Raw genomic sequence first — 25,527 nt, forward strand, 5'->3', positions numbered from 1 at the left:
CGTAATATTCGCAGCGTGCGAATCGCGCGATGGATAACGCTCCGTTGGACGGAGATACATTCGACGCGCGATAAATCATTGAGATATCGGTATTGTTAGAGAATCGGATTCTCTCGCGTCGAAAGAGACGCTCGCTCGGGTGCCGAGAAACGCTCGAGCTGCACCTGGTTAACGAGGTGAGGGTCAGGGATGTAACCGTTCCATGCCTCTCCTCGGTACGGTATCGCGCTCGACGTTGTAAGAAATATCGCGAGCCGGCAAGACCAGTTCTCTAAAACGGCAACGTAATTCTCCAGCGACGATATCGAAAGCTAGAGCGGTTAAGCATTATCGAGCAGAGAACAGCGAAACGGCAAAAAGAACGAGACGCGCGATTTGATAAATCGACGCGATGCGAACGACGATGATCCTAATGATCGCGCACATGTACGATGACGAGATGATCCGTACGTCTGTGGGTGCAACGCCGATTTACAAAATGCACGATTATGTACACCGATGATTATGCCTCGCATAGCGATCGAACGGCAGACAAGAATTAAGAGCTTTTCTCGGAAACGTAAAACTACCTAATATACTACGGTTTACAAACGATTGTCACAAATCTTTAGCGCGATTAAAATGGCGGACTAAACGCACGCGCATCGTTGTATCAGCTGTTCCTTTTCTTTTAGACGCATTTGTAAATCGTATCATTTTCAATCTTTTTTTTCCAATATTTAACATCGAGGATATATATAATTGAGTTTAAATTTTTTGCAATCAAAATTATATTCAGTTAAATAATCATCTTTTAACGATTTGGAAAACGAATAGGGTATAGTTTAGTTACTAATTATCAAGGAATCATTTATCATTAGGAATTATTAATAATCGAGGTTCGTACCTTATGCTGTGGAAAAGACAAGTAGTACAATATTGCGAGTGTTGGTTTGCAATTTTATTTGAAAAGTGCAGGACCAACCATTTTGTTTATAGTGTAAAGCGGAGGATAATAAATTTCTATGACCGTCGGCTAAACTGTGGAACAGGCTGCGTCAGTTGAAGTCCAGTGATGTTATTGAATTCCAGCATCTTCAACATTTCCTTGGTCTCAGGATCGACCTCAATAATGTCGTGTTCCAAAGCAGAGACCTCGGGAACATAGTTGTCTCTGCGTTCCCTCTCTTCCTCCTGCAGCTTGATGGAGATACCGCGTACCTGACTATGCCTAAGCCTCTTCATCAGGTGAGTGACAAATCTAACAATGATAAAAATATACGATGTTTACGGTTATCAAATTATTATTGTTGAGAATCTATCTTAAATTGCTTAAGAGAAAACATTTATAAAATAATCAATGCAGCACTTATGAATTAAAAAAAAAAAAAATATATATATATATATATATGAAACTGTGATAATTATATTATCATAATACTATATCACATCAAAACACTATTATTGCACTCTTTATATTAGTTATTTGATGAAATGATAAATTTTTTGAGAAACTAAATTATCATGTACTTACCCGGCAATCTTGTTGCGCAAAGATTTGCTGGGAATGATAGCGATTTCTTCGCATATCCTTTTGTTCGTGTGGAAGTCCAAAGTAAGACGAGGATAGTACTTCTCGATAATGAGCTTCGCGGCCTTTTTGACCGTCTTCGTTCTGACACGACTCTATAAATTATGAAAAAAGCAACATGAGTCGACAATTTGATGCACAATCGCACATATATCTAATTTATACACTATTGTTGTGAATCGCGAGACCAAAACTCGAGTATAATCTAAACCTAAAGTCGCGAGCTTTCGTATTATCGCGACAACTTTAATCGATTAATATTTGTATTTTCGGCTAAAGTAAACAATACGTGAAACGAGCGCGTTTTAATTTTTGACGATCTTTCGCGGATTGTTGTAATATTTGCGGATTAATATAAGAGTACGTTGCAATATTATACGCACCATGTTGGCTTGTGTACCGAAAGAGACACGGATCACGAAAAGAGAGAGTCGTTAACTTAACTTAACGCGATGCTATCGCCGATAGGCGGAGAAGCCGCGAACTAATCTAGAAACTTGCGGCTGCATTTGACTCAATATTACTAGTGGTTGAAAACGTTCGATCGGCCAATGAGGACAAAGAAATTTAAGCGTTCTCTCTGAAGAAAATTTTACTCGATGATTGTTCCGTAACTTTTTCGATTATTACCGATTGATTCCGAGTCGGCCACCGTTTGACAATGTTTAAAAATGTCCTCTCCGAGTAAAGTTTTCCTTTGAGAGGACATTTTTAAACATAAACTCAAGCAATCAAAGTAAGTACGAATGATATCGGAAAGATATCATTGTGCGAAAAAGAGGCCTCTTTTTTCATGAAATAATTAATTGGGTATGTTACATATATTACACCATCCGCTTTATATCTGTATTAAAATATTAAACTCGTCATACTTTATTCTCATATTTTTGCAAAAAGACATTTCAGTTATTTCTAGTGATGGTGAATTCGTGAATTATCTTGCGCAATTAATTTATTATTTATACTTCTCGATATATTTCTGATATTTGAAAAAGAAACATTTTTTTACAAAATATATATCTTTTTTCACATTAAATAATTACGAATCTGATTCATTCTGCTTGAACGTTTCGATATTTCAAAGTATCGAAACAATGTTACCATACTCTTATAGGTAGATTTTACGTCATAGTTAATTTATAGTTTCGCGTCGCGTCGTATATTTTTCGGGATTATTGTCGTGTAAAAAATTGATCCCTCGCGTAGAAAAAGTCATGGCCAGTAACAAAAAGTATTAGATGTTTGTTGTAAATATTATTGTTATTATACGTCAATATGGCAATTTTGATATCGATCGTTTGTCTGTAAAATTTTGTTTGAAATTTTGTATATATATCACACGCCATCTTTCTCTCGAAGTGCAGCGAAAATGAAATATGTACATATATCGTCGGGTATGTCATATTAACTACATCGATCCTTTTATATATAATTATATCAATTTTTGCATACTTATTGTTATTAATCGTAAACTAAAATATTCGAATCACCGTTGATCATTTCATATTAGTCTAATAATAAGCAATATATAAGAAAGGTGAATCTTTACGAGATTTTTATATTTATTTTTTACTCTTATATATAAGGGAATAATATACTGTCTTGAATCGAAATATATATCCTTTTAATTATTTCTTACATTGTTTTTGTTAAATAATATTACATGATTATCCTCGTTAGTGTATGTATGAAATTTATATTTTGCATAGCTAAACTTGCCGATGTATGCCTATATTTTTACACAATGTTACCAACAATAGGCGGCGGAATCGTGAACGATAATATTGGATAAAAGCATGTGAAGGAGATAGTATATACGTTAGTGATAGAGGGGAAACATAGATCGCAGCAGCGTCTCGCGTAACGCCTGCCAGTGTCTGCGCAGAGCGGAAGGGAGGGGAAAAGTGCGCGCGCATACCATGAGGTAGGACGACGGAGCGCGTGCGGGTGGGAGTCAGTAGTCAGTGTAACGAGGACCGCGAGCGGAACGTGTGACATACGCGAGTGGGAGCGAGAGATCGCGTTCGGGTGAAGGTGAGCGTGCGCAGAATCGCGGCGTGATAGTGGCAGGCGGTGAGTTTGTTTATCGCCTTGGTGAACGGCGAGGACAGTCAGTGTGCGATGCTACGCTTGGTACGATACATCTATTGGTAGCGGTACGGGACGCGCGCGCGATCGGGTTAGTTTCCGTCGGGTAGGAAATTCGGCCGCGTCTCTTTTTCTTTTCCATCCATCTCTCTTTCTCTCTCTCTCTCTCTCTCTCTCTCTCTCTCTCTCTCCCCTTTCGTTCGAACGAATAATAGCGCGAGTGTGCGAACTCTACATCATTCTTTTCATCCGTTCTCTCATCCGCACTTAACGGTGGTCTAATCGCCTTTTCGACGTCAAGAGTGAAGTCAATCGTGTGTCGCGCCGGAAGAGAAACATGCCACAGTGTACTGCCAACAGATAGTAGAAGCCTCTTTCGCGATACATCGCGTGCCGATTCGGTGACACTACCGTAATCCCCTCGAGCTTGCGACACATAACCTCGTTTCCCTGAAAATCTATCATCGACTACGTGGAAACGAGATTTCGTCACATCGGGTAAGTACTTGTATCTTTTGCGCGTAGTCGTCCGATGAATGTCGGGTCACCGGACGTCACCTTCGACGTGAAGTTAGCCGTCGGTCTCGCCCGTTAATTCTTCGTTCTGTCGCTCTCCTAACTCCATTCTTTTGCACATTTTGCGTTGCAATATGTCTAAATATTATCTAATTGCACCAAAAGCGCGGCCATGTGTTCGATCAAAGATTTGGCTCAAAGATACTTTGTTCGCACATATTTATAATCTTACGCAGTTGAAGATATACCTGAAGTTATTATTATATAGCTGTATTGATTTATACTTTTTTTTAGAATATTTAAATAATCGTCACATTTTTTAAATACGAAAAGTTATAGATACGTGTATGTAAGAAAGAATTTCTTGTTACTTCCGGGTTGTGATCGGGTTGTGTTATCTTAATTACGATATATCGCAATCTGTCGACATTTCGTTATTTCGTGTCTTCGTTTCCGTCAGCTGATACCTAAGCATGTATCCCAACTACTCTGTCAAGACTTTCACCTCTGTATGCGCGCGCGCGCGCACGTGTTCTTCCTTCGACAATGATTTCTTGTCGCGAGAGTTGTGCTGTGAGAAACGCTTATTTGCTCGTTCGAGGCGAATAAGCGTTTTTAATCGGCAATCGTGTTCGTTCATTCGAAATTTCTCTGCCGAAAGGTCACGGATCATATACGTTTCCCGTCTCTTTTGCTTTCGTTGAGAATCGAGGTCGGCCTTGATCACGCTTTTAAGAACACGAGTCATCGGTGAAATTCTGGCTTATATTACATTAGTGCGGGGTTATCATTTCGTAATTTTGGTAAAATATCTTTTTAAAACGTCTTTATTTCGTCGTATTTTTTTTTTTTTTTTTTTTTTTTTTTAATATATATATATATATATATATATAGGGAATAAATGTTCTTAATTACTGTATCACGTACATTACTTAAAAATGTTTTTCTTTCGTTTTAATAAAATGTTTTATTTTACACGAGTAGAATATTTGAAAACAATTATAGTATAAATTATATTTAAAAAAAAAGTATATAAATCTTGAATTTCTTTTTTGTGTGATATTTCTAATTATTGTTTTAATTTTATAATGCACGGAATATAAGTAAACTAATTTTTTTAGTTTTTGCGTTTTTATGGGAATATTAACGAAGAAATTATTTATTACGCGCGCGTTTCGCGATAGATCTTCTCGCGTGCGGTAATATGTATATATATATATATATTAATTATGTACATAAATTAAGATCCGACTGCGATAAACCTAATGCACCATATACTATAAATTGAAAATATAACGAATGCCATATACAGATTGCCTCCTGGCTATTTTCAACGAATATTTTTGAATATTTTGAGTATGGAATTTGTCACTAATCAATAGATTATTGCAAGTAAAAAATATTAATATCTATTTGATAATTGTTTGCAATTTTTGAATGATAATAATCAATTTCGCGCGCTTGTAGTGAAAAAGGCAAAAAAAAATTATGTTTGCAAAGATTTCAATCATCTTATTTCGCCTTTTATGATAAATGTACGAAACGCAAGTACATCAATACGTCAGTGGAGCAGCAAGGAAGTCACATCGCTGAAAAATCGTCATCGATGCCGTATGCATGAAACGTGTCGCGCGTGAGAAATATCGCGCATAGCGCGAGTTGAGTCACTGTCTCTCCACCGGACGTGTCGCGAAATATGCGGGCATTAGAAGAGCGAGCGCCCTTCTTTTCTCGCGTCTCTTAAGCCCGTTTTATACGCGACTCGCCACGAAATTCACCGTGAGTTTCCGTGGAAAGTTTATTCAAAAAAACATTCTTTTATTGAAAAAAATTCTTCTTTATATTATTCGCCATTATAAAAGCCATAAACGTACATACAATAATTATACAATCACGTAGAATTTATTCAAGTTTATTACGTCAATCGTGTAGTTCTAAAGATAGAATTTCGAAAAATAGAGATCTGGTTTTGATTTTGCAATTTTGTGTTTGTGTAGAAGAAAATAAATAGAATTATTTTGAAAATTTTTCCGTCGCGCAAATACGACTAAAAATTACGACTCGTGTGAAAGGGGGATTTTCTATCTCGCTCGGCGTCGTCGTAAAGCCAGTCGCGCGAATGAATTTCCAGCACCGCTTTAATACCGTCTTCTTAATTCGCGTGCGCGCGCCACGTACAACACGAACCGCGTTAACGTAACATCCCCGTCGTAACGCCGCTCGTAATACTGCGTAATTACGGCGCACGACAGAGTATACTCTCGCGCGATCCAACTCCTTCGTGATGTACACTCCGTTCTTGCCATCTTGACGCAACCGGGTCGCCACTCCCTCTCTTTTCTCTCATCTTTTTTCACGTTTTTCTTTTAACCGTATCACCGTACTGGAAGAACTGTAACTTTAGTGGAAAATTGCGCGTGAGCGTCAAGAACAGTAAGCATTCTTTTGTGTCTTGTGCGTCGAATAAAAGGGAAAAAAAATTTTTGGTTTGCTCCGCGTGTAATACTTAAAAAATAAAACCTTAAAGTATGTGTAGGATTTAATTAGCTTTACTGAAATTTTCGTAAAAAGAAAGTACATTATAAATGAGTTGTTATCAAGAGTAAAAAGTATTTCGGTACAAAGCAGCGATCGATATACGATGCAATATTATAACTAACGATAACTCTTTGAACCAATAGAACAATCCTCCAAACCATATCCGTTTGCAATTTTTTTCTAAAAATATTATATGCGATTTACCGTAATCTTTTATATCTTATATGTGTAAAAATCTACACACAAAATGAATAAAATGTACAAAAAATTTCGTGACGTATATAAAATATAAAATTTGAGGTAAACCGTATGACACTTTTATTTTTGAATAAATGTACTATAGGTTTTTGAAACATATATATATATATATATATATATATATATATATATATATATATATATATAATGCATATTTATCAATGCAAGTATTATAGAAATATATTATTTTATTATTATTAATCTCTCTACGATATATAACTCGAGAATGTTATTAAAATTTGTGACAATATTAGCATAATATAATTTATTACGCAAAAGCTGACATGTTGCATATATTTATCAGTTTACTAAACGAACATGCACACGATGTTTAAAATTGACATGCTCCTGTGTAATCAAATCGTTTCACGTAAAAGAACATGAAAAAAAATTGTGCTTTTTACATAAGCTTATAATTACATAGTAATATACACCATATGACAACACAAGGCCTTGTTCACATACCTAGAACATGGCCACAGACTCTTTTATGGTATGTACACATAGCTAAAAGTTTTCCAGATGTTGGAGATTTTATTTAATCGATATATTATATATTTGAATAATCTAGAGAATGTAAAGAATATCTAATTAAATATATATTTCAAATAATTTCAAAATAATTTATTTTTGTTTTTATATAATAGATTATAAATTTTCCGATTTATTCGAATTTTGATTATATTTTTGTTAGAATAATCAATAGATTTTCTCTTTTATTTACATATAATTTTATTAATTTAATATATTACGTTAATTTTATTTTGCACGAAAAAATTTCAAACCGATATTATTATATCGCATTCATATTTTATATTTATATTTCACGCAAACTGTCTGATTCTCAGTTGAAATTGAAATGGCGAATGAATTTTAAGAGCAAAATATATAGTTCAGTATCAGGCAAAATAATAAATTTATTGCCGAGAGCGGGATACGCAAGTACGTACCTCCATGTCATCCGCTATGAAGGTTAGTTGCAATTAATTGTCTTACGTTTCATGCATGCACGATGCATTCCGCCAATGCGTGGCGACGGCGCCTATTTTCACACACGAAAGCGTTTTTGAAAAAAAAAATGCATACAAATTCATGTCGGACAAAATCCACTTTTATTAAATCCACGCGGAAGCGCGTATGTGAATGTACTCGCAACACTTTTTCCATTTTTCCTTTTTTTTTTTTTTTTTCCTGGGCTCGCCCTCAACTTTTCCACGATCGAGCCCGCTCTACATACGGTTATGCACATCGTTTGCGGCAAAATATTTATTCTGAAGTGCGCTTTATTCGCTTTTGAGGGTAAGAGGATAAAAATGCATCGCGAAAATACAAATCTGTGTGGATGATCTGAAACTATAAAATATAATTATAAAATTTCTTTTGCACGGTACAAAGAGTCATTATTGCATACAAAAAAAAAAAAAAAAAAACCTGTTTTCAACAAAGCCAAAAAAAAAGTGCTGTACTTCGAAATACTAGAAATAGAATTTCGCAGCATAAAAGCTCGCAATATATGGAAGAATCAAACGTGTAATAAAAAAGTTACATTACGTTAGCTTTCATTGTAAGTAAACGTCTGTCCATGATAGACTGAAACGAGTTTGTACGGTATTCTTTTTTGTATCTTTATCACTGCACGGCTTAATACAAAGTCTGTGAAATATTAGATAGTAAATGATTTAATCATCTGATTATGGAAATGTAATATTAAATATAATTTATCACAAGCACAATACATGCGGTCCACGAATTAATCACGAAAAATTTCGTTTGATATCGCATTTAATATCACTGAATTAAGGTCTGGTTCGCATGCCATTTATTTTCAGAAAACCGCACGCGACTCTTAACCTCTGCCACGAAAATGTCAGTTACCATTATATATAGCTTGAACGTCTCACAATTCTGAAAAGAATAATCTTAGTTGAGAAATTATTAAGAATATAGTTTAAAAAATTTTAATATATTGTGTGCTAAAAATATATTATAAAACATACACACGCATATATATAATAATCTCTAATATAATATTGCAAAGGGTTGAAAGTGAAAAATAAAATTGCATATTTGATTTCTTTTATACGTTTTTTGACATGAATTTAATCACGAAATAATTTTTTTCAAATCTTTTAACGCATTGTAGAATTTCTTTGTATTTTATGATTCATTCGCATGTTCAATTCTTTTCGCCACGCGAGCGAATCATGCATTCATGTATGGCAAAATTTCGCGGCAAAAAAAATATGCATATGAAAGTACGGGATGTATCGGGATTTTATGTATAAAATTACAATTGTTATTCGTATCGCGACTCTAGTCTTTGTGACTTTTATCCCGTACGAATTATTATATCGGGAGAGGAAAAGATAAGAAGAGAGTCAAAGGAGTCAAAGCAATCGTATTTATCCTCTTTTAACCTTCGACATTGTCGCCCGAGGAAATCTGGTCCGCGAGTTTTTACGAGCGACTTACGAGAGTTGGTCGGAACGCTGAGAGATTACGAACGCTTAATTGCTGGAAAGCATTCTCCAACATCGTCCGTCTTGACTTCCGTGGAATCCGAGGATGTAAGCGCGAAGACACGCTTCTTTTACTCTTTGTGCTCGACGAATAATTGTTATAGTCCGATAATTAAATCCGGCTTTACTTAGCTTCGAAGTAAATTTAAATATTAAGAATCGCGTAAAATATGATTTTTTGAAGATTTTTAATTAATTTCTTTTTTCTTGCAATCCGTGTGCGTATGTACATAGATATTTCTACAGAAATCAATTTGCATTATACGTAAAATATATCGCATGTATTTTTTTTTATACATATACTATTGATATAATAATTACAAAATAAATTAATTATATAATAATAATCCTTCTGCATATTTACACAATAACGTAAAGTTACGTTACATGTAATGTGAACAATTTTGCCAAGAAATACTGAACACGAATACATATAATATCTTTATTTCTTTTTCGTTACAATAAGTTACAACTATCAAGAGATTTATCCATCAAATTGAAATAAATTATTTCTTATAAAGTTGTATCAATTATCCTTATTGCGGTGTACATTGTGCGCAAGAATTAGATATTCCTTATTAACACCACGTGAAATGGAGCGATATCGCGAGAGGCCTTAACAGCTGAGCGATCCTGTTTTCGGGCGAGAAATTCCACGTCGGTCTTGCTGACCATATTTTCCCTGGTAAACGTAGTTACTTTTGCCTAGAAGCGCTTTATCGCCGACCTGTATTCACTCGGGATTTAACTTCTGCGAACATTAACACGGAAGCGAAAACTTTGAAGTTTCATCGGGACGAGTTTATACTCTTTGCCGGCCTTCCGCGGTTCTCGTAATTGCGGATGGTAGTGTCGTGTAAGTGGCTTTCGTAATTTAAGTAGCACATGACAGAAGATACTCTCGCTTTTTGCCCTCGTGATCGCGAATCGCGCTCGACTCGATTCTCAATCCTTTGTTTTTTTTTTCTTTTTTAAGTATCGGCGAAGGTTTATAGAATACTCGATGCACTTTGGTCATTGTTTTTTCTTAACTACGAAATTGAGAAACCAGATTTAATTTTATCTCTAAAGTTTTTTTTTTTTTTTAATCTAACAATTGAACTTTACAGTTACGAGCTTAAAAATTCGAGATATAAACTAGAGTTTTTAATGAATTATCTGTACAATTTTAATACTCAAGTTGTTGACTGTGTCGAAATTCTTCGAGGAAGTTTCACTTCCTTTCTTCGTTCTTGAATTCATAAATGGTTCAAAACGAATATAAAAAGGCGCAGCTACTAATTACTTTGTCTTAACATCGTATTTTATATGAAATTTTACATTTTATATGCGATTCGAAGACTTTCCCGAAGCAGTATTTCGTGTGCTAAAAACGATACAGAGAATCTTGACGTTATCAAAGTTGCTCGTATATTCGTCGTTCAAATATCACGTGTTACGGTCAGCTACTTCAGACACTGTCGCTTCCAAATGAATAGATTCATCTTGGAAACATTTGAATCTTAAAATTCGACTTGTCAAAGTTTGCGAAAGTTGCGTCGAGTTCGTATTATCGAATAGCGAATCATGTAAAGATGACATATACACCATGAGCGGCACGAATAGCAAGTCAGCTGTTATGTAAATTTAATGAAATTTCTCAATTAAAAATATGCCAATTTTGATTTTTTTTTAAATGATAATATTTCGTATTTATTGATATATGTTGACGCATATAAAAATTAATGAAAGAAAAATGGTTATATAAATTGAGATGTGTATGTGTGTAATATATATATTTATAAAATTGGAAACAAGTAAAAATATAAAATAATAAAAATAAAAATAATGAAACACAAAAAATATAATACATTAAACAATAAAATTATAAAGAATAATGAAATAAAATACGAAATAAAAATAAAAAAAAAAGATTTATATAGTGTACAAATATAATCTTTTCTTTTATATTTCATAAAATTTGAAATTTCTTTTATACTCGTTATATTCTCAAATTTACAAAAATTTCTCACGCGTTATTAAGGTTGTTTGTAAAATTTTAAAAATTATAAACGAGTTCTCTGCAATAATCGAAAAATAAAATTGAAAGAAAATTTTTTAATAATTGCACGCTTTTGTATTTGATTTATTTTCTGCGTTGATAAGGAAAAGTCTTATTCGACAAACGCCTTTATTCGTTGTTTATTTAAAATCAACGCTGAATAATGCATCCATTTGATATTCATTCATCTGGATATTCCACAAATCGAAACGGGCAGCATTTGTGCGCGACGAATTTTATTACGTTGACGCATGAAATTTTCATCTCGATATATTTGCATGGTACTGCTCTCGGCGTATATTTGTCGAGCAAACGCGTCATATATAACGTCAAAAAATTCGTATGTTAAATAAATTAGCTTCACAATTTCTCCAATGTACGTGATGACTATTAATTTGATATCCGATTTGCCTTGGCGTAGCGTATTTGCCGGTTCCAGTAGCATTTCATTTATTATTAAAGCAAGCCGTCTGATATGCCTTGCGTCAAAGGCTCGCGTCTCATTTTACGTTCGCGTCTTAATGAGTTAACGCGAACGAACGGATGGCCATGTAATACGCGTTCCATTCGTGTTTGTTCGCTGTATCTTGCTGTACTTACTTTGAAGCTACCGAGAACACAGGCAGCGAATGATAAGATCGGCACAAGGTGCGATGGTGTAACGCGTTTCGTCGCTATTGCGCGCGATCGCGGAATTACTTTGAACAAATAAAAAACCGATCTGAGAGATGAATTCCGTTAATAATTCGGTATACGCTTTACTTTTTTTTTAGTCGATGTTAGCTCGGGGCTAGAAGAGTTTGCCTTTTTTCAGCATTAGTCCTTGGCATTGGCCCTTGTTTTCGCGAATTTACATTTCATGAAACTTCTAGCATGCGAAATGCAAATGATTCGGAGTTTGTAACTAATTTCCGGATTTACAATTAGCACTAGATTAATTCGCATTTGATTCGTTGTTAAATTAAAGTCATACGCGTCGTAAAGAGAAAATAAATGCAAATTATTGTAATCTTTTTTTTTCTTTTTTTTTTCCCCTAACTGTCATTTAATCTTATGGTTGCGTTTGCTTGTTTCAAATTAATAATAATTAGTGAATAGAATTACAATAATTAATAGAATTAGATAACATTAAGTAATAGAATGACGGCAGTGAAATTTGTTACTTGGTAATTATGCCAAAATAATTGTACACTTTGAATATTTTCTAAAGCATTTTTTTCTTTCTTGAATTATAACGTACATAAATCGTATCCGTTAAGTGTTTTAAATTATTTCTCGAATAACTATTAGCGGTAACGGTTTCGTGAGAAAGTTCGATTAACTTTAAACTCGACTCATGTTCGGCCTTTCGCTCATTTCGTCTTAATTATCGACAGTATCTTGGAAACAGACTTCTCCTTTTGCTTCACTAGTCTACCAGTTACTTATCGAACTTTAGCAGCTACTAGAGCCTATATATATAATTCACAATCGAAATTTGATCATCGGAAGATCTTGCCTCGCGTTTCAGCAAATTTTTAATTTCTAATTAAAGCGTTCTAATTCCTCTGCTTATTCTTGCCGACGAATTCAGTTCGATCGCGTGCAACGATCGATATTGTCGTTACGAGTTTGAAATTATTTTTAGATAATTCCGTCCGAATTTATAGCGCCAACTTTCTTTCCGCGCTTTGCAATTCCACGAACTTCTCCCTGAAACGGGAAAGAATACATATAATCCCTCTGCTTGTCATTACATCACTCCGAATGAGCTAACTAAAATAGATATATGAAACTTTATTAATTAATTGCAAATAGGGAAAATGGACGATAGAATACGTCATTGTAACGGCATTTATTAGGCGGTTAACCGAGGATTACCGCGAACGCTTCTACGCAAGTTTAATTGCGTTTTGTTATGTGACAAAATCGATCGCATCCATAATCATTCTATCGCGCTGATACATTTCGTCACGATATAATACGTTTATTTGTACGCGTCGCGCTAAATAAATAAGCATTCGGCTATTTGCAAAACAATTATTACATCACCGTACGCCATCGTTTCACGAACAAAGGTTTCGGTTATTAAATAACACGCGAGTTTTTGCCTCTACCTCTTTCTCTCATTCGAGAAACGAGAGAGAGAGAGAGAAAGAGAGAGGAAGAATACTTGTAGCGAATGCGCGCGAAGAAGAGGAAGAGGAAGGAAGTTTGCAAACATTCGCGTGCACGCCCACGGCAAAACATTGTAATGCAAATCCTCGGGGCGCATGTCAAGAGAGCAGGAAAAACGAACTATCCTCCCCTCGGTGACAATTAATATCACACAACGCTAGGCTCCTGCAAGAATTCCCACCGCGTCCTTCCGACTTCGCGCGCGTGACGCGAATGCACACTGGCTATAACCTGTGCTTTTCCCCGTCTTTGTGTTGCAGGATAAAACCAACCCCGAACCGCCGTCTCGCTGACAACGACGGGCGAAACTCGTGGCGCAGCGCGCGATTCTCGTCTCCATCCCGTGACCCGACGACTTTATCCGTCAGCGTCCGTCGCATTCGTCTCTCTCCCGACTGCCAGCGTTCTCGCGGAAGTAAAGTGCGCGGATCCGATGTGAGATTCGCGAGTTCCGTCGAGAATCGTGATCGATTCGCGAAAAGTCGCCCGCTCGATAGCAAAATTAAATCGCGAAATTCGTCGCGAGACACACGTGTCTCGTAACGTCCCGAAACGTCAGTCGCGACGTCGCGCGCTCTATCAGTGCCGGAAATATCGCCCGCGACGCGATCATAGGACCCGTCGTCGTCACTCGTCGTCGACGACATGATCTTCAGGGTGACGTTGTTGATTGTGTGCGCGCTGCTGGCCGGCGCGAGAGCCGAACCGAGACCACGGCAACGACCAGTGCCAATCTATTCGAATCAGTTCGCCGTGTACGTGCCCAGCGGACCGGAGGCTGCCGACGAAATCGCCCAAGAGCACGGATTCGACAACTATGGACAGGTAAGTGGGCCAGTTTTTTTGTTTTTTATACCAAGAAAGCGAAATCGAGAAAGTCTCGCTCTAAAGAAAGTTTTTCGCGTCGGAAGAATTGAAGCTGCTCCAATGTTACAGATCTAATAACAATTTTTTTTGTAAAATTTAATTTATTTTTTCTTTCCTTTGGAAACAACATAAAAATATTGACGGATATCAAATAATTTATGATGTGTGATTGTTTAGAAAAATCGACAATTAATCGACGACAGTCGATACGTAATATTTATTTGTTGAGTATTTTCAAGTTTTTAAGAAATACAAGCATTTAGTGATCAAAGAGTGTCATTATTGAATTGAAACAGAAAGAAATTTTCAATCACCTCGAAATACAAAATTCTCTATAGAGCGATGTGCTTCTCGAGTGCGATTCGAGATTTCTTGAGTATTCTTGCACTTTGCAAGATTACCGCGACTAGCTTTTGACAACGCATGTTCGTTTCCGACGTCGAATCAGATATTGACGTTTACTCGTACCGTCGTCGATGATGGGATTAGATGCTCGGTTACGGTCGATGCTGCTGCACCGTCGTGTGGCGAGGTCAAGGGACGGGGAAAGGGTGTCGATCATGTCGAACGGGTTACGGGAAGGAGGTAGGCAGGGAATGCGATCTAACGAGACAGATTGGATGGAGCTATTGCCGGAGGGTTCTCTAACGCGGTTTATACTAGAAATGGCCATGCGATGTATAGAATGTTCCTCGCAAATCGTTTAAAGTGATCATAATATAATACGTGAACAATCATGAATTGAGATTAATTCACGAGACAATTGTTAGGATTTATTTTAATTCGCATGCTAACATCATATACAGATTCATTACGTTGCGTCATTTATTTAAAATGACTATCTAAAATAAATTAATTAACGCCGGTTATTTAATTATACGATTAAGATAAGCTAGCCCTTTTCTACATTAGTCTTCTAATGAAAATTGATATTAACGATGTGAAATGCTATATCGTTCTACTATTAAAATTTTAGAAATATATCGACAAACTTTGCTTGTAAATTTTTCGAATGTAAAAAATGATTGAACGACAATTATTTTTTATTTTTTTAAATATTTGTCGCGCATAAAAATCGATTTTAAATTGGGCCAGATGGCCGTATATGAAACTTATGGATTGGTAGAATGTTCGGAATCACTCTATATATAATACATTTGCCTCGCGTGTCGACAACGATGTGTCGATCGGTGCCTAACGAATGCGATTCCGATTACTTTGCAATAACGTGAGAGAGGGAGAGAGATCGTTAACGCGTCTCGCTCCACTTTCGTTTCGCACAACCGGAATATCCCGTTGTCTATCGGAGGCTACGGGAAGCGTGCCCGTTTCACTGCTTGATAAGGCGCTTGATAAATATCGTACCGTCATTCCTGAAGTCGTGTATCGCGGTCAGGCAACGGTCTATAAGCGACAGAAACATCGCACGCTAAATAATCATTAATATAGCCCGATCGCACGCTAAGTACTCGTTCATATTGCCGGATGTGTTATACCGCAGGTATGGAAATACGTCGACCGATATATATCGAGAGTTTCGAAATTCCGCGCATAGTTTATTTAGTAATTCGATTTTTTTCTCCATAAAAATATACCAATTTCTTTTCTTCCATAATTCCACAATATTTTTACTACTTCAATAACTGAGAGGCTTAAATTAAGAGAAAGTCTTAAAGAACGATTAAAATCGAGAAATAAAAATGCTTTTTATATTTAATATTTTATAAAAATTATTGCTGATTTTATATTTTTGTCAAGACAAAAAAATTTGCTTCATTATAAATCTTGTTATATTGAAAATGAATTCAAACTTTGAACCATCCTTTATATCGTGTCAATGTGTTTATCAAAATATGCACATTGCTTTTGTGCGATTCAACATTTCGGTTATGTTACATTTAAAATGCAAAAATACAGTCATTATGTACGATTTTAAAACATGTAAATCACGTAATTGTGTATCTCTAACGCCGGGATCAATGTAGCGCGATATAAAATATTTCCTACGCGAAATGCTGTGGCCATTCTCTCGTCAAAACCAGACCTCTATCAAGATTTTCAATATTCAAGTGATTTGCAGCTGCTTGATGGAACACCGGTTACGGCATTAATTAACGATTAATTTACGATAAAATAATTATATAAACACTCGCGCTGCAAATTACGCAATGTGAAAACAGTATTTTTAATAGTTAATATATTTATAATATACATACTGTATTATGCATAATTAATGTGACATATATCGTAGATTTGGAATAATACAGAAATTAGAATCTAATCAATTAAATATAAGAATTAAGATAGATTGCATTACAGCCGAGTAAGTTGCATTATTTTTAGCAAGGATTAAATGCACATTGTATTTAATTGAAGAATGCCACAATCTGAATCTAACATATTATAATGGAAAAAAAACTGTAATTAATTTACTGTATAGGTTTATTTTGAAAATAATGAATACACATATATAAATATATTATCGATTTTTTTTTTTTTTTTTTTTTTAAAGCGGCTATGTGCTATATTTTGAAAATAACAGTTTTAATTACATTAAAGTCATAAAGCAGCTTAACTTTTTAATACTCTTTATCAAGAGATTAATTGCGACAAAAATTTACGTACAATATAATTGAATCGTCGCTTTCAATTGCAAGCATATGTAAATTACAACAGTTATTTTTTTTCCATTCGTATATTCACGCGCTCTCGAGTTTTCCTCGTTGCGAGTAATAAAATTTTTAATTCCGTTTGTATCAAAAGAATGGCGCTTTAGTGTCTTCTTCGCGCTTTGACATACTGGCGCGGCAAGAGTCTTTATCTGATGGATTTTACAACGCGCTTATAAAATTTAATTTCTTCCAATGAACGCGCGAGTAATTAAACCGAGTCGAATGTAGTCGTGTAAAACGGAGTAAGTTTCTTAATAGTAATAGTTATACCGATCCTTTGAACGATATTCCTCGTCTCGGTAGATAAGCGACAAAGAGCGAGGGTCCTTATGTCGAATACATATCCGAACGAATACCTATTCTGGATGTGGAATTTTATATCGAAATGTATTTGCGGTAGTGCGAAAGTTACGAGAAAGGGAACTTGAGCTCTAAAAATATAAAGATGAAACATACAGAGAAATAGAACCGTATGCAACCGGTTTTTTCGGCAACGAACTATTTGGCAGATATTGAAACGAACTCTCTAAAAAGTTGACGTAAAAAAATTCGTTCTTGCTGGTTAATGAGTAAAATGTCAGGAATGCGTTCGTAAAGATCGAAGTTTGTAACAGAATATTTTTTTTGATAATTTATCGCGAAAGTCTTACGAAATGACCTATATGTATATATAAATAATGCAAATATTTTTGACATTTAATTTCTGTCGTATATTTTCTTACTCAACGAGTATTATCAGTTTGCGAAACAGATTTCGGAAATACTATTCGTCTCGAAAATCTAAAAGATTCGTCACGAGTGATAAAAGTTTTGTCATAAGCATAAAAGGCAGCACTTTACGAAAGCATTTTTCAGACTTTCACAAACATTTTGTGCGCGACTTTAAATTACTTCTTTCTAATACGGTACAAAAATAATTATCCCACAATTCTTCGTGATGAAAATCTTGTAAGCGACATTGTTCTTCCGCGTAATCTTATTTACGCGGCGCAAGCAAACGAATATCTCTTTTGTTAGTTCAACCTGAAGCACCATCCACGCGACGTTCATCCAGGGACCTGTTACCGTAGATAATGGTGGACGTTTCATATCTCCTTTGTATCCCCTTTCGCTCTTACTTCAATATCCTCCATTATTCGTAGCGACTTTCCGGGGGACGAGAAATGAGGGTTAAAAAAGACGGAAAGCAGAGGGAGACAAGAGAAATGACAGAACGATCGTTACGCATCCAGTGCGCAATCGGCAAAATATGGCTATATTTGCGAGACTCTGGTACTAAACTTTTTATCTCGCGACACGTATACATATTCGCATTCTCCTATTTCTTTCTTTTACTCCTCTCGTACTCCTCATCGCCCCGGGAACGCGAAACCGACCGGTTGGATTTGCGCAGAAGGTGATGGTTGGAGGAGAGAGGATGGGTATAGTTGCGAGAGGTAGAAAGTGCGAGCGATGAAAAGAGAGGTTTTGCCATCCCGTACGTCATCCCTTCCGACGAGATAAAAACTTTAGCGCTCGTTGTTGGAAAAATGTGGCCACCGCGCGGGGGAGGAAAGAGCGATGGGTAGAAAAGCCGCGATGGAAAATCGCGGTGGAAACTATTGCAGCGCTCGTGCTGCGGCCCCGAGAACGGACGTGTCGTGTGTCGCGTCGACGAAAGCGGTGCGTTTAGTGCGAGAGATTTTTTTTTTTTTATTTTTAAATGTCACATTAAAGTGCAGCCGTTATGACTTACGGTCAAATTCTTGGACGATTTCTTGGAAAAAGCGGAAAATGCGCGAGAAAGTCTAAACTCTCGATGAAATATTATACATTGTTCCGACGAAACGCAAAATCTCGGTTAATATAAAAATAAGTAACTCATTGATATATTTGAATTAATTATAATAATATACTTAGTTAAATATATTAATGAAAACAATTTCGTATCATTTATCTGTAATATTTAGATAATCCTGCCCGCCTTTAATATCATCGAATAGAAAAAAGCCGATTAAAAAAAAGAGCATTTATTTTTGAAATAGATTTTTTAGAAATTCACTTTAGAATCAAGCACTCTTAGATGTCGTTTGTCGCATGATGTAAGGATGAATGGATAAAGCGCCCGGTCGAAGTATTTTAGCTTGGTGACGCGTCACTTAAACTGACAAGCGGAAAGAAGTTCGCCGAACTATGCCGCTATTGTGTGACAAAATGTTAAACCCGCGTTCGACGATCGCTTCGCGCGGCCTCATAATATTTGCCGCTTCTGACGAGGGGTAAGTATGGAAATTCGCAAAATCCGGCCATTATGTAAAATGTAAAGCGAGGAGAGGTTAGTGGCAACAACGTCGGGTTATTTTGCGGAACGCATTGGAGAGGCGCTGAAAAATGGCGAAAAATATACCGCACTCGATATCTCGACTAAAATAATTAATTGACGGGAAAATAATATAAATCATATATTTTTCAGCATGAGAAATATGAAGGTTTTTTTTGAAAATGCAGATATTCTTCTATTACAATTATCTACTGTTACGATCCCTGTAACGAAAGAAGAGTATAAAGAGCGAAAATTTGCGAATTTCAACTTTTTAAGATCATTAGTGCCAGCAGCTCTTGCTGGAATGCGTGAGATCTTACCGGATTGGCACGATTTCGCAGGCAAATAAGTTCATAACAACGAACTCGATAAATTGAAGTTCGTGAGATTTTGCGTATAAGGGCGTTAATAAAGTTATGCCTCATTTCCTACTTCGGTAATAAGTTTCGTCCAACTCAATCAAATCGCGTGTTCTATATACCATATATATATATATATATATATATATATATATATATATATATATATATATATATCTTGAATTATCTGTCGGACGGACGAGTTATCTCTGGACCATGCAAGTTGAACGTTTCGATGAAGGGATGCGAAGCGAGGGATGGTCTAATATTAAAATGAAACCAATTCGATCGACACGGACGTTACAAGTCGAATGTGCAGGATCGAGTTTGGTGTAGCGCTCGAGTTAAGCCAATTGATTATCCTTCCGCCGCGGGCGGACCACCTAGTCTGTAATCGCGGCTATTAAATTTCTCGCTATACACCTGTTACGTTTTGCGAGCGAGCGAGCGAGCGAGAGCGCGCGCGCGCGCGTACTCGGGGATTCACCGGAATTTACGGCGGGTTAGTAACGCGATTACTCTTCCCTGCTCTGCGGCGAGCTGGCGTATCACGAGCGCCCGACTCTCCCTCTTCCCCTATCTCTTTCTTTCTCCATCCTCAAAATTAAGCGCATCATCTGAATCTTATATTGCGATTTTCCGTCAACCATGAATTTTCTCGCTACCATACACCGTTTACAAGATGTCAGAGTATTTTTCCATGTACATATTTTATGAAAAATTTGAAGAGTTGATTTGTTTTTTTTTCTTCGTGAAAATTTAATTTTTCATCGCGATTATATGATTCTTTATAGAAGGATAAATTTTGCTTTTTCGAGATATTTTAGTATATAATGTCGGGGGATGCGTAAAAAAAGATTAACAAAAGTATTTAAATCGAATCTTAAGCTGTTGGTGAATTCTTGTTCAAATAATACTAAAGTGTTTCTATGCCTTATATTTTTTATTCCTAATATATATTAATACACAATTTTTACTTTGTTTGATAATTAATGTAATATAATATCACAATTAATTTCGAAAGTCTAATTCTCTTTTGTTTGTTCTTTTTCGTAAAATTATATAATGGAAATTGGTTTGATTTTATAATATAAAAATATTCTTTTATATATTCTAATGTATTATATAAGACGTTTATATATCTCAAAATTCTGGTATGTAATTAAGAAGTAAGCTTTCGTTTGACTTTTACATCTTAATCGACAAAAAAGTCTTTTCACATTCAACAATTATATCTTGCGGAGGAAAACGGAATACGCGAAATCGTGCGAGAAATAGAGTCATGCTATTGACATGCGCGTTATTGTATAATATCAAATTGTCGGTGGTATCAATCGTTTCGCAAGACAGGCAATTAAGCTCATCGGAATGCGGATCGGTAACGCTATTATTTTCTCTTTTTCTCTCTTGCAACCCAGGCGAACATGCCTCCTCTCTCTCCGAAGTGAGCCAAACTCGAAGTCAGCGTATTACGATCACATGATGTTATAAACGATAGACGATTATGATCTTAATACGATTTTCCGACGGTTGATGTATCGTGCAAAAGCAGCCACACTCGTCTGCTCCAGAAATCGTTCGCTCGATGCAGCATTAAAGGCGAGGCCATTCACGGCGAAAGGATTTCGCATACGCGCGAGATTTTCCCACGTTGGTATAACCGCACTAGAGATATACGTTCAGTTTACGCACGGAGTGTTTCACGCCTGATTAACGTATCGTATTTTTCTTTCCATAATATTTTTATAGTTATAATAATAAAAGTAACATACGCGAAAGATTATATTAATTGATGAGAAAATATCTTTTTTAAATTTATTTAATAAATCCCGAATTTATAGAATTTAGAATAGAAGAAAAGAGTAAAATGAGAGAAAGAGCATTTTATCTTACGTTACTGCATATGATAATACGTTTCATCTCTTTTCTATATGATATTTTCAATTTTTAAACATGTGATAATTTTTTAAATGCTTCTTATACTATTTCCAGCAGAAATCATCAAATTTGTTTTAAACTTGACTTTTCTACATCCGCGTAAAGTTTTACTAAGATCTTAAGTTTCAATGTTACTTGATGAGATGCTGAAATACTCAGAATTTTCATAATTTTCTCCCAAGATACCGAGCTTAGAATGTAAAATTGGATTAGCTGGGATTTGTTACAATGCGCGTTATACTAATGTAATATTAAAGTGCGCGTAACCGGACGCGATTTCAAGCGAAACACTGTATTTATTCCCCGTCCATATTTCCGCGCCCACACGTTGCGATATTTAAATACATACTTGTTTACGATATATATATATATATATTATAGATTTTTCAATGACAACGACAGATGTTCCTTTCCTTTCTCTGTGGGAAAGACGCGAGTCTCTACGATTATACTTGAAGCCGCGGTAAAACACACGCTCTTTCACTAATAATGAGATTGCCTGGTTTTACGAGATTGAAATTACGAGAATATGAATATTTGGAAACGTGATATAAAAAAAATATCGAGCGTTTTTAGATACTGTTTTTTTATTGTAAAAAAAAAAAAAAAAAAAATGTTAAAGCGAATATTTATCAAGAATAAAATTTATATAATAGTAGCGATAAAATGAAATTTTATACACCCTCGTATTAATACGGTTAGTTGATCGCATAAATGCGGTTAGTCGAGTATACGATAGGGTATGCTTTTGGATGCGGAGGGAAATTGCCGCAACGGACGCTCGAATTTCCAGTTAGCTTGAATGAAAAGGGTTGGGGAGAAAAATAACTTTCTGCGAGATGAGAAATATCTTCCAGCCAATGGCGCCCGGCGTTGCGGACGAAGGATCTCGGCAGGGTTTAAAAATATTTTTACACCGGTGGAGAAGCGCGCGCGAAGGGAAGATCGGATGGTTCGTTTCGAGGGTACGCTCCTCCTCAGTTCCAGATACGCCATGACGCATGACGGAGGCTACCGTTGTCGGCTTTATACCTTGCCGTCACAATTTCCGCGAATCGTTTCACCCCGACGGACCGTGGAAAATCAGCTTCCTTCCGCGTCGCTCGCTCTTACCTATTTTTCGCCCTGATATCGTTGGACGCTCGCGCGCGAAAATCTCCCGATTTTCAATGCAGCCGATGTTTTTTCAACTTTTTCCCTTCATACTTTCATTTCTCCCTGATTCCCTTTCGATACGGTTTCACTGGGTATTTATACAGAACGAAACAAAATAGTATTATGTTTAATCATATTGTTTAAAAAATAGGGGATTTAAGCGATTTTGAAATTAGCTTTTGGTTTGCAATATTAGATTCTGTGTTGTTAAGGATCTCGCGAGAAGTAACTTTTTTTTTTTTTTTAAGATTATATCAAAGGGAGAAAAATAATTTAATAAAAACAGATCAAACAAGACCAAACCAATTCTAAATTATGTATTTACTTATATAAATAAATAAATATAAATATATTCAAACACACATTCCTGTGTGTGCTACATTTTTCTGCATGCATTCTTCCTTTTGCTGGTCTATATTTCTGAATGTACTTGTACTTTTACTATTGGTATATCTATTCATATGATTGTTTTCTTAGGATGCAGGAACAGTGCTTTCTTTGTTTAGTTTTGGATTTATAAAACAAGATCGCGTCGTATCGTTCGGAATATTTTTCGAAAGAAAACGCTAATAACGAGTCACAAGACGTAACATAAGCCGCTTACGCAGAAATCTTCGCTTGCGCCCGAGGCGACTGGGCACATTAAGATGCAAAACGAGTTCTTCCTTCAGTTATACAGAGATATGCTACTTGTATTATATTTTCTTTCGAGTATATTTCTCGGTAAATTTGAAATTGACATTTTTTTAACGATTATCTAGATTATCGGGAGTATATTTCTCTCGAAAGCTTTTATAAATCTTCAAGATTTGATGTAATTCAATCGAAAGACGATCAAAGTTAAATGAAAGGTGACTTTACGTTTAAAAACAATTTGAATTTAAAAACCAATTAAAACTTAGCTACTTAAGGAAGAATCTTTTTGTTTCGATATTCAATAATTTCAATTTTTAACATTAACGGAAATTTAATATCTTAGGTTTTTTATCGACAATAACATTAGAAAAATCACAAAGTTAGATAAATTTTTCATCGATGATTACAGAAGTAAAAAAGATGAATTTTGTAAATTTGTCGTAGAATATACATTACAGTTGAAAGATTGTGCCACATGTTTGCGATATTTTTTATCTTGAAATATGCATTACAAATCAGTCATGACCTCGCGACCCTGCGATTAAGGGAGAATCAAAATTTAGGCTTCGGTTCGATTCAAGATATTTATCGAATATTATTATAATGATTTTTTTTATCTCATATCGCGATGGGATTTTATGCACGTTGTTTCGCAGTTTCTGGAACGTCAGAGTGTGTTCTTAGTACAAAGAACGCAGTTTCGCAGCTAATTCGCAAGGGAAATCGCGCTTCTGATGCAAATTCGCGAATGCAAATTGCGCGCGAAAGTGTCAAAGTCTCTCCGAAAGTATAACTTACGTTACGTTCAAAATCACGTAGAGTTCATGTATATTTAAAAGCTTGCGGCATACGCTGAATTATGCATTTCGATATTTTTCGCATAACACTCTTCCTGGGATCGTCTTCGATAAACAAATCGACTGCAAAATGCATCGAACGCGATTAACTCTTTAAATCGGAAGATAACTGAACACATTGTTACGCGTACACATACATTATTGCTTTATTAGTGATTAATTATTTACCTAATCTGCTCATTTAGTAGCCAAATGTTTGATTATTAATTATATAATTGTCATACAATGTATATCGCGAGGTATTTGTACGCAGTCTCAAGCGTATATTTTTAATTGAAATAGAGTGCGATATATGCTCTCAATGAAAATTTAATTGAACATAATTGCCTTAACCATTAAAATAAATAAATGAATTTAAGATTCTTCTAAAGTGATATTCGCTTTAACATTGATTTTATTAATTAATCAATCTTATTACGCGATCTTCTATATTAGATAACTCTATCATTAAACAACCAAATATCAATTTAATTAAATTCTCACGGAAGTAGATCGATTTCAAATACTTGCCAATTCGCATAAAATTTAATGCCAATCTTACGAAATATGTACTGTAAGTGTCTCTGGAATTACCATTATAATGTGCCATTGGGCTTAGTTGCATTAAGAACGCTCCGCGTCCTCGTGATGATCGACGAGGTGAACGTGTCACCTTGTTTGCCTAATTGACGCGTGATTTGGTCGTGGCGATGCCTGCGCACGTATGACCGCCGTGTATAATGCGGAAACGCGCACGTGACGCGTCTAAACAATTAATTATGATGCACCTATCGGTGATCGATCAATTTGACTCGCAAATCTCATAAGCTTCGGAAAATTTTGTCATTAATATCAGATATACCGAGACATTTTTCCCCATCTATAGCGATATTCAATCTTTCGAAAAGATCGCTTATTCAAAATATTAAAATATGAACGCGAATGAAATAATTATTTATTATGATGAAGAATAACATGTGATTTTTATTATTTTATTTTTATATTTATTATAAATATAATATTATTTTATAATTATAATTTATAATATAATGCATTTATTTGACACATATATTTC

General features: G+C 35.6%; 2 protein-coding genes across 4 annotated transcripts in view; one reads left to right on the plus strand and one right to left on the minus strand.

Moving 5' to 3' along the window:
• Nucleotides 1–918: 918 nt before the first annotated feature.
• Nucleotides 919–2,034, minus strand: Rps17 (ribosomal protein S17). Its single transcript, XM_070303550.1, has 3 exons — nt 1,954–2,034; nt 1,514–1,665; nt 919–1,240 (listed from the first exon to the last, which is right to left on the minus strand). Exons 1-3 carry the CDS (start codon nt 1,954–1,956, stop codon nt 1,003–1,005), a joined length of 393 nt encoding a protein of 130 aa, XP_070159651.1. The 5' UTR covers nt 1,957–2,034; the 3' UTR covers nt 919–1,002.
• A 1,510-nt stretch (nt 2,035–3,544) lies between these two features.
• Fur2 (furin-like protease 2) overlaps nt 3,545–25,527 on the plus strand; it is a 305,563-nt gene continuing 283,580 nt past the window's right edge. For all 3 annotated transcript variants that reach the window (XM_070302402.1, XM_070302403.1, XM_070302404.1), the window contains exons 1-2: nt 3,545–4,156; nt 13,948–14,512. In XM_070302402.1, coding sequence (XP_070158503.1) covers nt 14,333–14,512 — 180 coding nt within the window. In that variant the 5' untranslated portion in view covers nt 3,545–4,156; nt 13,948–14,332. The remainder of the gene's footprint in view (nt 4,157–13,947; nt 14,513–25,527) is intronic.

The sequence above is a fragment of the Polyergus mexicanus genome, unplaced genomic scaffold (genome assembly GCF_030449975.1).
Source record: "Polyergus mexicanus isolate NDT 795.1 unplaced genomic scaffold, iyPolMexi1.0 SCAF_10, whole genome shotgun sequence".
Lineage (NCBI taxonomy): Eukaryota > Metazoa > Arthropoda > Insecta > Hymenoptera > Formicidae > Polyergus > Polyergus mexicanus.

Bases quoted from the DNA above. Each gene is read 5' to 3' on its own strand.
- Rps17 (XM_070303550.1), bottom strand. The intron at 1,241-1,513 runs GTAAGTACATGA...TATCATTGTTAG, and splicing joins TTGCGCAACAAGATTGCCGG to ATTTGTCACTCACCTGATGA.